Raw genomic sequence first — 15424 nt, forward strand, 5'->3', positions numbered from 1 at the left:
GACTGTCTCAGAAAATTAGAATACACAATATTCTAATTTTTTGAGACAGTCCTGTGTATATATACAGGACTGTCTCAGGAAATTAGAATACACAATATTCTAATTTCCTGACTGTCTCGGGAAATTAGAATATTGTGTATTCTAATTTCCTGAGACAGTCCTGTATATATACACAGGACTGTCTCAAAAAATTAGAATATTGTGTATTCTAATTTTCTGAGACAGTCCAGTATATATATATACATATATATTAGGGCTGTCAAACGATTAAAATTTTTAATCAAGTTAGTTACAGCTTAAAAATTAATTAATCGCAATTAATCGCAATTCAAACCATCTATAAAATATGCCATAATTTTTTTGTAAATTATATATACATTCTGTAAAATAAATTGTTGGAATGGAAAGATAAGACACAAGATGGATATATACATTCAACATACAGTACATAAGGACTGTAGTGGGCATTTCACTCTATTGTCATTTAAATCTGTCTATGCTGTCCTCACTCTGAAGCGTCTACTTTTTCCAAAGCTAGACAGCTAGTGAACGACCCCTTAATAATCAGACTTCTTCCTTTTTAATCTGATTTATTAATAAAATGGCCTCAAACCATTGTCCTCTTTAGACCATCGTAAAACTACAAAAAAAAGTACACAAGCATTGCATTAGCAACAACGTTAGCTTAGCACGCTATACAGGTTCACTAAACATAAACAAAAAGCGTCTCATACAAAAAATATAACATTTCGCTTACTAACATAATATGTACATTCTTACAACAACCATACATACTAGAGCTGGGAATCTTTGGGCACCTAACGATTCGATTACGATTACGATTCAGATGGTCCGATTCGATTCTAAAACGATTATTGATGCACCACCCTTTTTTTTTTTTTTTTTTTTTAAATATTTTGTACATTTGTTCAAAAATTGTTCAAAAATACTCTCAGGCTAAACCAAACTACTATATCAGTATCAAGTTAACATATAGCAGTAAACAAATATACAAAAATAACAGTAAATAAAAAACTCCAGTCCCCATTCTGTATCAGCAGCTTTAAACTACATTCAATTAATTTAATGTTGTGAATCAACCGTTAAAGTTGTTAAAATTGCTCCCGTTAATCCATAATTTCCCTTTTGTCAACTTTCGACATGTGAAAGTTTTAAAACTATTTTAAAGATAGATTCAAGTCAATATTTTACCGATTTAGGAGTATTTTAGATAAAAAGTTGATTAGGTTTGCTTGGAAGGTTCGCTACAACAGCCTTGCAGAGAAGTGTACTGCTTTAAGATGGCGGCCGTTTACTACGTCAGCATCTAGCTTTTTGTAGATGTGCTGCAAACGCTACCGCTACCGTAGTGCATCTAGTCTTATATAAATGATATCTACCGTAACATTATGTGGATGACTTACTTTTGTAGCAGCTTCAGGTATGTTGTTGTGTTTTTTAGCTAGCGCCGTGAGTTGAGCATTGGCATTACCCGAGGGGCCGGGTAATGAGAAGCATGATGTTTAGCTACTCTCGCTCCGTTGCTCATTGACCGCGCGGCGCGCTGAGTGTGTTGTACTTCCGCTTTACTTGGCATATTTCAATAATCGGAATTTGGATGTTTGTGAATCGTTCTCGAATCTTCCACGGCCGAATCGCGAATAATCTAAGAATTGGACATTTTGCACACCTCTAATACATACGGACAAATCTTGTCCAAGGATCATATAAGCACAACATTACAACGTAGGCGTCAGCCCCAGACGTCGTGCAGCCATATTGAACTGGCAAGAAGACAATAAACCATGTCGCAAAGCGACCACAAGAGTTCGCTGTTAGACAGCACAAAAAGCCTTGCTGTAAAACTTACCAAAAGGCAGAATACTGTCTGAGCGGGACATGTGCGTTAATTGCGTCAAATATTTTAACGTGATTAAGTTAAAAAATTAAATACCGCGCGTTAACGCGATAATTTTGACAGCCCTAATATATATATATATATATATATATATATATATATATATATGTAACAGAAATGGTAACAGTGGCAGTCAGATACCATTGTAATTCTTTTCAGGTCATTCATTGTCAGACAGAGGCAGTACGGCACAACGTTACGCTAAAAAAATAAGTTAAAAATATAAAAATGGCTTACCTATTTGTCCTCTGAAAGACCATGCCAATCCAACATAATGTTTACTGCATATGAAACATGAATGGATTCGCCGAGCTGGTGTTAAAGACCGCGCAAGTTGATTCGGTCTTCACATTTTTTTCTCCTGAGTTTTTGGTTTCCAGGAACGTATGAAGAAAATGTCGTTCATGTTCGTAATGTCTAGAGTCGTTTCTACAAGTTCCAAAAAAGCAATGCGTGATCGGCAAGTTCGTTTTGAAAGATTACCGGAGAAAAGTAGCACTAATTACGTTGGGTCTATGCGAGGGCGGGTCCATAATGTCCCACTTCGGCTTTACTTCTGCTTTAAGATGCGATGTCACGGTCTAAAAATAGCCTGCGTGCGGTACGCCATTGTGATTTCTGTATTATACAATGAGACCGCAGCTGACTAAAAGACGCACCAGCCCCCCCACACACACACACACACACATAAACTACACTGGACTGGGAGGTAATATTTCTCAGTACATATCTTTTATGCTTCAGTGTTTTTCCAGCTAATATGTTAATCCCAGAATAACCTAAGAGTGAATAACGTGATATACATGGGTCATTTAATTATGAAAATCCTTTTTTCTTTCCGGCACGTCCCATTAGGGACCGCCACGGCTTGCCATCCTTTTCCATGTCTGCCTACCTTCTACAATTTTCGTAATTCGTGCTGTGGCACATGTCGGCGTGATGTCACAAGTGCGTGCTCTTTTGTCTGCGAGTTGATCTCTGTCCCGTGCTTTCCCCAGACCGTCTGCTCGTAATGGCCGATGATGTCATGGTGTGAATCATAATCAGTGACATATGCTCGACTTTAATAACAAGCACCAACCCCCCACCATGCACACAACCTGCAACCTGAGACTGATGTGCCCCCCCCCCCCCCCCCCCCCCGCACCCCCAGCATACACAGCCCAACGAATAATCAATTGAATTTAAAATGTTAAGCCTGTTTCAATGGTAGCAGAGTCATAGTTGTAGGTCCCTGTCTATGTTTTATGGTTTTGAATTTTGTCATTTCACGGCACATATCTGGATTATGCCATTTTGGCGTTTCAGGGTGGTAAAATGGAATTCATCTCAACTTTGGTTAGCTGTCAATGAGAAGACACTTCTCATTGAATGCTAATTGAAAACAAGCCAATTTTTTAACTGTATTTTGTTTTGATTTGCAGTTTGTGAATTTGCCTTTTTTCTAGGGCTGTCAAACGATTAAAATTTTTAATCGAGTTAATCACAGCTTAAAAAGTAATTGATCGTAATTAATCGCAATTCAAACCATCTCTAAAATATGCCATATTTTTCTGTAAATTATTGTTGGAATGGAAAGATAAGACGTAAGATGGACATAAACATTCAACATACTGTACATAAGTACTGTATTTGTTTATTATAACAATAAATCCACAAGATGGCTTTAACATTATTAACATTCTTTCTGTTAAAGGGATCACAGATAGACTTGTACTTCTTCAAAGATAAATTTGAGTACAACTTAAAGTAATTTTATATTAAAACCCCTCATAATGTTTTCGATTTAATAAAATTTGTAAAATTTTCAATCAAAAAATAAAGTAATAACTCGCCATTGTTGACGTCGCCGAGCGGGATGTCACATGGGCTCCCTGCCGTTCTTCCAAAGAGTCTTTAACTACGTAAGGTATTGATTGATTGAAATACACCACAAGGTGTCAATGGCGAGTTTTAAATTAGAGATCTAGCCAAGGCAAAGTCTGAGTAAGTTGTATGTGTATTTTACATAGCTATTTTGATTGGGAATGCCAGTTCTCTTTGCACTGGGCGCTTTACTTTTTGTGAACATAATTTTTTGTTTTGTTTTGTTTTTTTAGCGATAAGAATAATAATTTTGTTGTGCTTTCTCTAAATGATACTTTAGCGTCTTAACTGTTCGGCCCAAATGCATGATGGGAAGTTGGGCAACCATGACTGTCAGTGGTGGCTTCAAATGGTAAACAGTATGTTCTGCGTTGTGTTCAATTAAGCGTGTTAAGAAAAAGATGGTCTCCTGTGAGAGATGGAGTATTATTTTTTTTTGTGCTTTTACTAAATGATACTTTAGCGACTTAACTGTTCCGCCCAATTGCATGATGGAAAGTTTCAACATACAGTACATAAGTACTGTATTTGTTTATTATGACAATTTACATTATGGCACATGGCATTTACATTATTAACATTCTTTCTGTGGGACGGATCCACGGATAGAAAAACTTGTAATTCTTAAAGGACAAATGTGACTTTGTATATTGTGACTAAATATTCCCATCTAGTGGATTTTTATGAGCTTTCAGTAAATGATAATTCAGCCATTTAACGTCTGCCCAAATGCATGATGGGAAGTGCAACCATGACTGTGCGTAATGGTACCAATTGATATATCTTCTCATCGTTGGGAAATAAGGTGTTAAGAAAAAGATCAACTACTACTTTTCTTCCCCACATTGCTTCCCACAATATTTCTGATCGTTGAGAGAGGGATTGTAAGGCTTTATCCAATTAAAAAAAGGCTTCAAAAGCTGCCAAAATTCTCTCTACTCATTTTACGTTGCCTTTTAGTTCTATGTATACGTAATACGGTGCCATTATAGATTGAACGCGTCAATGCGTGAGTGGGTAGTTCAGCGCATGCGTTAATTGCGTTAAATATTTTAATGTTATACCGCCATTGACGCGATAAATTTGACAGCCCCACTTTAAGCCAAAATTAAATACTCTGGATGAGTGTAAGACATTTTGTCTGTAACGTTAAATACAATTAGAAAACGATTTAATTTAATATATATATATATATATATATATTAAAAAAGGCATGTCCGATATTTTTTTGCCGATTCCGATCGGCATCCCGATCGATTGGGACCTCTCTAATTGTGTGTCTTTTTGCTGTTTATAATTAACTGACAGTATTTTGGGGTTTTTAAAATTTCTCCTTTTTCTCCTTTTTTACTTTCTAATTTTAAGCATTTTTTTATTGCTTTGCTTTTTTTTTTTTGTAATTTTGTCTTTGACTTGACTTCAGTGCAATTCAAATCTGGTAATAAAAGTGGGGAATACACTTTTTCAAGGGGTTTGTTGCCAAAACAAGAAAAAAATTAAATATATACACCTCTCTCTATATGCCTCTCCCAAAGTCCCAGGCCAAATGGATTGGACATCTCGCGCTGTCAATGGCAGTCAATGAGAATGCCCGTTAAAGTGCTAATTGTCTATTTGACATGTGTCACACGGGAAGCCCTCCAACAATTGAGTGAATGGCGCTCGAGAGGGAGGGAAACCCCCGTGGTTGAGCGCAACCGTGACTCACTGCTCCCGGCGTCCTGTGGAATTTGGTCAAGTGCATGTGTGTGGCTCCGTCTCGTAGACTTACTTCTGCTTTTAGATGTATCGCTGTCTATTTATATTCAGCGTGTGTGGTTCTAAGAAGCATTGTCTTATTTTTAGCCGGTCTCGTGAGCGTGCATCTACACGAATACTTGTGACGTACAGAAATGGCACCCAGGCCAACTCTTGGCTTGTGATTTTCCACTTTCTCAGCTCAGAGATTTCTCTTTTTTTCTCTCTCGATATCCACGATCATCGAAGGGGACTTCCTGCCCACTGCAGCATCTCCCGTCAAGTCAGAGCACTGGAATGCTGGGCGCTGATGACGCTGGCCTTTTTAAGCCCTTAGCTCTCGCATTCCTTCCTGCTGCCTTCCTGGTGGCTTACTTTGCTCCACTCTACTCTTACCTCATGGTTTCGTGTCCACTTGCTGGCACCTTTTCTGGCAAGATCAACAGACTACATTCTTGCCTGAAGCCCTGCCCTCCCTTTATGGTTGAAAATAAGCAAACTGCACTATTTTATTTTTTAAATTCAGCTGCATTTTTTTTTATCAACCTTAGTTTCAGCACTATAAAGTGCATCTGACTGGATCAGCTATCAAAATAGTTGCCGATTAATTCGTTAACTTTTAAGTTGTCGGGTAGTGGATTAGACTGGCCAACTTTTATACATTTGTATAATGCTATAATTCTCCTACATGGTGTGGTATCTTAACTCATGATATCTTGGGTTGCCATTGAGGGTGCAAGACATCCAATCCTTTTGACAGACAGTGTATTAGGGCTAGGCATGTGCCGGTCTGAGATTCTGACTGTATGATAACCTTAATCAAAAATATCCCCCGTTTCACGGTATGACGGTATTGCAATTAAAGCTCTAAAATGTGTGAGAGGTGTCTGAGTTAAAAAAATGGAAACATATTAGCAAATTGGAACACAAGTATGATGTTAAAATAAATTAAAAATATATATATATTTTAAATAAAATTAAAATAAATGCCTTTAGGTGAGCCTAAACCCACAGCCACAGCTCAACATAATTACCATCAGAACAAAAGTAATTGAAATATTTTCCATAAAAAGCACGTGTGTATTACCGTAATTTTCGCGCTATAAAGCGCACCTGACTATAAGCCGCCACCCACCAAATTTGACAAGAAAACGGCATTTGTTCATAGATCAGCCGCACTGGACTATAAGCCGCAGCTGTCCTCACTGTGTTATGGGATATTTACACCAAAAGATATAAACCGGTAACACTTTATTTGACAGCGGCATCATAAGACTGACATAAGACCAAATGAACCACCATAAAGCTTTGAACCAATTGGCTGCAAAGCATCATTGCCTCAAGAAACTTCATTTGGCCAACACTGTTCTCTTGGGGGAGACGGTCAACCTCTGCTGCCACCTGCTGTCAACACTGTTGCCATTCCAATATGCCTCCTAGCATGCATTGCAGCGCTAGAGATATAAATAAATTAAAATTCATGTTCTGTGCTAATTTTTGGGCAGTTACTGTTCTATTTGTTTCATTAATCGCTAGTTTTGGAATTTGGCAACACTTTATTTGACAGTGGTGCTATCAGACTCCCATAAGACCGTCATACTTATGACATGACACTGCCATGAGCATTAATGACTGCTTATGACAGTCATTTTGTGTCATCCGGCAAATAATCTCCCTTTTAATGGATGTAAAAGATCAGAGCTGGACACAAATGGAGTTAGTGACATAGTTAGCCGGATGACACTTAATGACATCTGTCATAAGCATTCATTAATGCCTATGATAATGTCATGTCATAATTATGACGGCCTTTTGGCAGGCCTATGACGCTGCTGTCAAATAAAGTGTTACCTACTAATCCAAATAAATTAACAAATAAGCCACACTGGACTATAAGCCCCAGGATTCAAAATGAGGGAAAAAAGTAGTGGCTTATAGTTCGGAAATTACGGTTTTTGTATCATGTTTACATTTTACACACACACTCTTTCTCAACACAGACAGTTGCCAGAGGAAAAAAAATCACATTTTGTCACCGCTAGACGCACTAAACATGCTGGAGTTAACTGTCGTAGCTGGTGGGAAACAATGACAATATTTACTAACCTTTAATCTTGTATAAATGCGAAATCATATTGGAGGTGTTGCCTCCTAGGGAGCCACCCTCCGCAAACATGTTTTACAAGTTGGTTGGCCTTCCTCTAAGCCGTGGCTGTCCAACTTTTCTGTAGCCGAAGTATTCGCGTACCAGCGATCTCGTTTTCTTTGATGGGGGGGAAAAAGTTCAGGAGTTTCACCTCCTCCGGCTTTCATGTAGCACAGCTGACTGACACTGATCAACAACCGGTGGGGGAGGGTTGAGCCTTACAGCTGCAAGCGAGGGATTTCTCCACGCATTTTTGGGACATAAAAAATAGCTAATATCTTTGGGACGGTATGACGGAAAATGTGTGCGGTTTTGAAACCTTGACCTTTTCATACCACTGTATACCTTGAAACTGGTAATCGGCATATGCCTATTGTTTATTGCCATTAATGGAACTAAAACATGTTTCCCGAAACATTTTTAATTGGACCTTGGATTGTTTTTCCCCTTTCAGGTGCAGAAGCAGGTCCACCCCAACCTCCAGGCCAAGGAGGACGCCCTGCAGCACATTGAGGAGCTGATCCTACAGTTGCTCAACATGCTGTGCGTGGCGCAGCCTCGTTCTGTTCAGGACGTGGAGGTAAAACTCTCACCACTGTCTTGAGTGCGCGTCAAGGTTAACGTCTGCTCTCACTCGGTTTCCCCAGGAGCGAGTCCAGAAGACCTTCCCACACCCGATAGACAAGTGGGCCATCGCCGATGCACAGTCAGCTATCGAGAAGCGCAAGAGGAGGAATCCCCTACTTCTCCCAGTGGACAAGATACACCCGCTGCTTAAGGTTAACACAGACCTGTTCTACTAAATACCACAAAAAACGTACTTTAAGTCACACTTTTTATGTGTGTTGTACCAATACCATTTTTTTGGGCTCCTGATTCTGACCCCCGGCTGTGCGGTATTGGCCGATGGTACTATGCCGATACCACATTGTTTAAAAATATATAGAATTGTTTTTTCTAAAACTTAATTACTGCATACTTACTTGAATATAAAGTAATTACTATCGTGGCTTGGTCAGACACAACTTAACACGTTGTCTGCTATTGAAGGAGCAAGACATGCAATCCGTTTGAAGTGGGAGGTATTGCAGCGAAGACCGAATTCTCATTCGCTGCCAACCTCCCACTTAAAATGGAATGGATGTCTACTAGTGATAAACTCATTTCAAGTCACAGCAGAAGGAAGATTGGACGTCTATCATCATCTTGGGAAGGGGAACAAGCGCTGCTTCTTTTAAAGCAGCGTTTGTAACCGGGCGACCAGTGGTTGGATAATAGATCTCAAGAAGTGTATATTGCACAGCATTTCTTATTACTCACTGATACTGATGATGTCATTTTAGTGCGGTAGTGTTGCAACACTACTTTTTATTTTATTTTATTCATAGTTTGGCTGCGCCAATGACTTATACTCAGGTCCAAGAAGGGCGCTGTACTTGAGATTTGACAAAGTAATTCAGAAGTAATAGTTAATGATGAAGTCTTAATTGAATTTTTTAGTGATTCGCAGCGACATCTGTGTCTTTTGGTATCAGTGGGAGTAAATGAGTTAATATCTTAACGTGAATAGACGCCTATTTAGCTTTTTCTCTATTTTATTATAGTGATCCCTCGTTTTTTGTGATTAATGGGAACCAGAACCCGCTGCGATAAGTGAAAAACCGCGAAGTAACACCCCCCCAATTTTGTTTTTGTGCGCAATGCATTTTTTCAGATTTAGCATAGCAAAGAGATACATATGAGACATGTTTTTTAACCCTTTTCCCTCAATCTATAATTAAAAAAACTTTTATGTATATATGTATATTATATATGAATAAATGGTTTCTAAGCACTTCAAATGTAATGTTGAAAAGTTTGCAATTACTGTCCCGCCAAATTATTTTTAAACACGAATAACATAGACTAATTCCTGTCTTTATGAAATGCTTCATTGAGTGAGTCCACTCAAATCTGCTTGGTTGCTCACTTACACACAATGAGTTGCCACAGCAAGTGTTTAACAAGCTGAGCGATGTTTGGCACATGCAGCGTTTTTGGGCTTCCAAGCTTCTTTTGCGAGATCAACCCTTAACATATATCAATCCTTGTTAACTTTAACAAGCAACTCCAGTGCACTGCCTGAGAAAGAAGAATAAAAGCAGCAGGAGGGAGAGTGAGACTACGATCGGATCAGGACAGCTCATCTGTATTTATTTATTTTTCTTAATTGGAAAAAAAAATCTGCGATGGACCGAGGGGGCGAATTTTAGTAGTAAGTAGTAGAGCTGGGAATCTTTGGGCACCTAACGATTCGATTACGATTACGATTCAGAGGCTCCGATTCGATTATAAAACGATTATTGATGCACCCCCCTCCTTTTAAAAAAAAAAATTTTTTTTTTTTTTTTTTTTTAAATAAAGTTTTGTACATTAGTTCCAAAATTGTTCAAAAATACTCACAGGCTAAACCAAACTACTATTTCAGTATCAAGTTAACATATAGCAGTAAACAAATATACAAAAATAACATTAAATAAAAAAACTCCAGTCCCCATTCGGTATCAGCAGCTTTAAACTACATTCAATTAATTTAATGTAGTGAATCAACCGTTAAAGTTGTTAAAATTGCTCCCGTTATTCCATAATTTCCCTTTTGTCTACTTTTGACATGTGAAAGTTTTAAAACTATTTTAAAGATAGATTCAAGTCAATATTTCACCGATTTAGGAGTATTTTAGATAAAAAGTTAATTAGGTTTGCTTGGAAGGTTCGCTACAACAGCATTGCAGGGAAGTTTACTGCTTTAAGATGGCGGCCGTTTACTAACGCCCGCATCTAGCTTTTTGTAGATGTGCTGCTACCGCTACCGAGTCTATAATCCATCTAGTCCTATATAAATGATATCTACCGTAACATTATGTAGCTTAGCTGTACTTGTAGCAGCTTTTCGGCAGCAGTCAGGTATGTTGTTGTGTTTTTTTTTCTCGTGGCATGATTTGAGCTAGAGCCGTGAGTTGAGCGTTGGCATTACCCGAGGGGCCGGTTAATGAGAAGCATAATGTTTAGCTACTCCCGCTCCGTTCCGTCCCGAAGACCGCGCAGCGCGCTGAGTGTGTTGTACTTCCGCTTTACTTGGCATATTTCAATAATCGGAATTTGGATGTTTGTGAATCGTTCTCGAATCTTCCACGGCCGAATCGCGAATAATCTAAGAATCGGAAATTTTGCACACCTCTAGTAAGTAGTAGTAAGGGATCACTGTACTACTTTGATGTATAATGACTACTTGCATTTTTTTTCTTTAATTTTGACTAATGCGACGTATCGGTCGAAAAATACGGTACTCTCTGAATACAGCACTTATACATATGTATCATTAGGGGTGTGCCATCTTAGGCACCCCACGATTCGATTCAATTTCAATTACGATTCAGAGTGCTACGATTCGATTATTGAACAATGATCACGGTATTGAGGATGATCATGATTGTCATGAGTATCACTGCATCGTACATTAATAATTAATAAAGTAGCCAAACAAATTTATGTCCATTATTTATTTAAAATATCCTATAGATTCAACAGGAACGATGGAAACCTGCCCATACAACAAAAAGCTGCCCTTAAACTGCTTTTTTTTTCTTTTCTTTTTTTTTAAACAAGAAATTGCAAGAACATTAACCATTTTAAAGGCAGTACTTATTTCTCAACATGCCCATACAACACAGAGCTTACCTTGAGATGCTATTTTTCACAAGAAAGTGCAAAAACATTAGCTGTTTCAAAGGCAATACTTATTTCTCTCAACAGTACAATAAAATCTACACTGGTGGAATGAATCCCACATTTTCTGGAAACAAACAAAGTGTCTTTTAACCAGTATACTTTGTTTTTACAGATTTCTGTACTATTTCGCATGTTTGCAGTGTTACCGCTGTACTTAATCCTGGTTTTAAACGTTCTGCATCTGGAGTAACTTTTGTACACCACCAAACAACGCACAACTTGACATCGAAAAATACATGTTAGCGAAGTTACTAATTAGCATATCCCTCGGCGCTAACTAGTAACATCTCAAAAACAACAAAAATAAAATCTGAACAGTACAAGAGGGTTCGTGTGTTCACCTCTGATGGACTGACACGGGACTTAGTAAAACACTAAGGACTTTTTCCAATTAACATGACTTGAACCTACTGCTGGAAAACTGAAAGACAAGGAGCAACAAACTATTTCTCTTCCCCTCTTGCTCTAAAAAAAAAAAAAAAAACAACTTGCGCACAGAAGTGCGACCGCCAGGTCCCTGCCTGTCTCATACACAAATTTATTTTCGAGTCTTTTGAAAAGGAGTAAATCTCTCGCTCAGTAACCAGCAGCATTCATCATAACGTTGTCTGTGCGTCCGTGAAAGGTGTCCGGGTGGCAGACGTGTCTTGAATTTTGTTCCGCTACTAGCAGCTGTCTTAAAGTTATTAGGGAAAATGATCGTTTTTTAAAACATTTATTAATCCTAATCGAATCGTCACGTGTCAAATCTAATAATCGATTTTTTTGGCACTCCCTTATGTAGCGTGTTAGTGAATGAGTTCATTTGAACCCTGAGTGGTAATTTCCTCATTTCCCGCAGGAGGTCCTGGGCTACAGAGTGGACTACCACGTATCGCTATACATCGTGGCCGTCCTCGAGTATATATCGGCGGACATTTTGAAGCTGGCGGGCAACTATGTGGGCAACATTCGGCATTACGAGATCAGCCAGCAGGACATCAAAGTATCCATGTGTGCCGACAAGGTCGAGCTCTTACCTGCTTTTTAAACATTTGGGATCAAATCCGTGTTGAGGGTAAAAGAGTTGATGCGTTCTGGCCCTGCAGGTGCTGATGGACATGTTTGACCAGGAAGACGACATCGGCCTGATTTCGCAGTGCGCCGACGAGCCCTCCACTTCGGGAGAGCTAACGTACGACGACCTGGTGCGGCTGGAGATCGCCGAGGAGCGGCAGTACCTACGCGAGCTAGACCTCATCATCAAAGTGTTCCGTCACCACTTCCTGTCCAACCCCAAGATTTTCACACCGCGGGTAAGTGAGCCATCGGTCCTACACCAACTACACGGAGCGCTTGAAATACGGATTACTTACACTAAGCTATTCAGGCTTAGCGTCATTACAAATGTATTTATGCCAAATTCTGCGTAAGCGCATTGAGGGATTACGCCCTGATTATTAAATACAGTATACCCCAAGCGAAACGTCTCCCACACTCTTGCGAAGGCGTCAATGGAAAGTCGGAGTCTCCGCTAAGGCTTTTGCAGAGTTGCTCTTATTTGGGTCGGTTGTGGCACGGCTCGCGGAATGTGTAGCGTTTCATTATGTTGAGACTGGAACGGCATCAGGCCTCTCCAAAATAAGGCTATCAAATTTTTCCAATAGACCAATATTTTCTACTAGCATTGTCGATGTCAATTCAACGGCTGGTATTGACGTCGCTAGACGTCCAATTCATTTTGCCTGGGAAGAGGCGAATGTACGTTGGTCTATCGCCATGTATCGCAGCCAATGTGTTCATGGGTGTTTTCAATATTATTTTACATCTTCCTTTAATAACTACTACAGCACATTCTATTTATATATGTATTTTTTATTTATTTTGGTTTGGCAGCAACTTGGTTAAAAACACAGCACAAAAAAGATAAGCATTTGCTCTTTTTCCCTCAGGACGTAGAAGCCATCTTCAGCAACATCCTGGACATCCACGAGTTGACGGTGAAGCTACTGGGTCTCATCGAGGACGCCGTTGAGATGACTGCGGACGGCAGCCCTCACCCGCTGGTGGGCAGTTGCTTCGAAGACCTAGCCGAGGTACGCTTGTTTTGTTTTTTTTCTTTCATAATACTCAGGAATTGTCTGTCAAGCGCGTGTATGTAAGCTAGGTCTTTGTGCAGGAGCAAGCGTTCGATCCATACGAGACGCTCTCCCAGGACATTCTCAGCAAAGACTTCCACGAACATTTCAACAACCTGATGGCCAGGCCGACCGCGGGCCTTTACTTCCAGGTACAACATTTGTAACCAATCGTGTTTTTAAAAAAAAAAAAAAAAGAACAAAAACAAAAATGACATCTCTTGAATTTGCCTATTTTTGTATTTTGTAAGATCGTATCAGCCTCCTAGCTTAAATGGTTATTGAGTTCTGTCCCTTCAAATTTTTTCTGACACGCACCTTTTTTGATCCAGAAATTCCACAGTAAATTTTACATCATATTTGGAGGCTCTCATCTTTTATTTTAAGGTAGCTGCAGACCTGTAAGTTGCTACATGATTCTGCCTATCAGAATCTAGATTTAAAACTAGCAAGTGTACGGTTTGTTAAGGTATTAACCCTTTAATGGTGGATTTTGCGGTCCGTACTAGGGCTGGGCGATATGGCCTTAAACATGTATCACGATAAATTGAGCAGATTTATCTCGATAACGATAAATGACGATAAATTCGCCCAAGCGGACTGTTATATAATTTGAAAATCTGAATCAATGCATGAAATACAGATTAACTATTTCTTGTTGATTTATTTACCAGCATTCAATTTGATATACTGTATTTAACAATTGTACATGCAGTCTAAACATTAAGTTTATAAAAATGTATTGTAAGCAATAAGAATTCAAGTATGAACATTTATAACAGCGTGTATGACTTGAACAATGTGCATTGTCAAAATCAATATGCCTGTGCAAACATGTAATTGTAACACAAATGACTTGCAGCTTGAACAGTACACTTCAAAAAAACAACTTATTGTTAATGGCTGCTGTGACATAATTATTAAATACAAGTGTTTACTTTATGGTTTAAGGGTTTTTTCCCCCCAGTGCATTTTTTAATAAATGCACGCACAATAAAAATAGCTGGGGCCATTTCTCGGTCATTATAAGTTTTGCCGTTGGATTGTACTTTATGCTGAATGCTTTACCATCACAAAAGCTATCAGAGGAATCACACACAGACAGATACATAATAACGCCACATAGTAATTGCTAGATGCAGTCCGTGCCCAATCCACTCATTAAGTTCAGCCGTTTCGACAAGGTTAGAGCCGCTATCCGACTCCATAACGTTCATTTGTAGCGTTAGCCGCTAGCTAGCGTTAGCCTGGCTACCAGTAGAAAGCACTGAAAGCACCATCTCCGGAAATCGTGAGAACAAAGGAGGACAGCGGGTGAAAGCCCGTCTGGATGCCACCAAGAGTCTACTAAATGTCGGTTGAAAGTTTGGTGAACCTACCTTAAGCCACACTCCATCACGTTTTGCTTGTAGCGTTAGATGCTAGCGTTAGCTTACCGGGCTTTTGTTTGATTGGCTTCCTGATGATCACGTGACTCCCTACGTAAGCACATTCACTGCTTTCTTAAAGGAGAATGAACATAGACGAACAACACAGAATCAAAGCGGGATGAAAAGACTATATTTTCTTGTTTTATTAATTTACCGAATTTACCGACATGGTCAAAATTACGTCGGTCATCGTTAAGAATTTCGGTGACGGTAAATTTTCGGTTTACCGCCCTGCTCTAGTCCGTACCTTGTAAATGTTTTGTGTTGGTGGGGTTTAAACCAATTTATCATTATTTAAGAAATCTACTGTGTTATTTAGAAATTTCCAAGGCACTCTGGCAGTACAGGAAGAAACCCAACATGGCTACGGGACAAAATTTGAGACTGTCTACTTCAGGTCATATGATGGATAATCAGATACTGGAATTTACTTTTTTTTTCT

General features: G+C 39.1%; 1 protein-coding gene across 2 annotated transcripts in view; it reads left to right on the forward strand.

Moving 5' to 3' along the window:
• The window catches only part of sos2 (son of sevenless homolog 2 (Drosophila)), a 72017-nt gene that overhangs the window by 21180 nt on the left and 35413 nt on the right, over positions 1-15424 (forward strand). For both annotated transcript variants that reach the window (XM_057858866.1, XM_057858867.1), the window contains exons 2-7: positions 8122-8247; positions 8315-8446; positions 12277-12441; positions 12524-12730; positions 13367-13510; positions 13594-13704. In XM_057858866.1, the coding sequence (XP_057714849.1) occupies positions 8122-8247; positions 8315-8446; positions 12277-12441; positions 12524-12730; positions 13367-13510; positions 13594-13704 (885 nt within the window). The remainder of the gene's footprint in view (positions 1-8121; positions 8248-8314; positions 8447-12276; positions 12442-12523; positions 12731-13366; positions 13511-13593; positions 13705-15424) is intronic.

The sequence above is a fragment of the Corythoichthys intestinalis genome, chromosome 15 (assembly GCF_030265065.1).
Source record: "Corythoichthys intestinalis isolate RoL2023-P3 chromosome 15, ASM3026506v1, whole genome shotgun sequence".
In the NCBI taxonomy this organism is placed as follows: Eukaryota; Metazoa; Chordata; class Actinopteri; order Syngnathiformes; family Syngnathidae; genus Corythoichthys; species Corythoichthys intestinalis.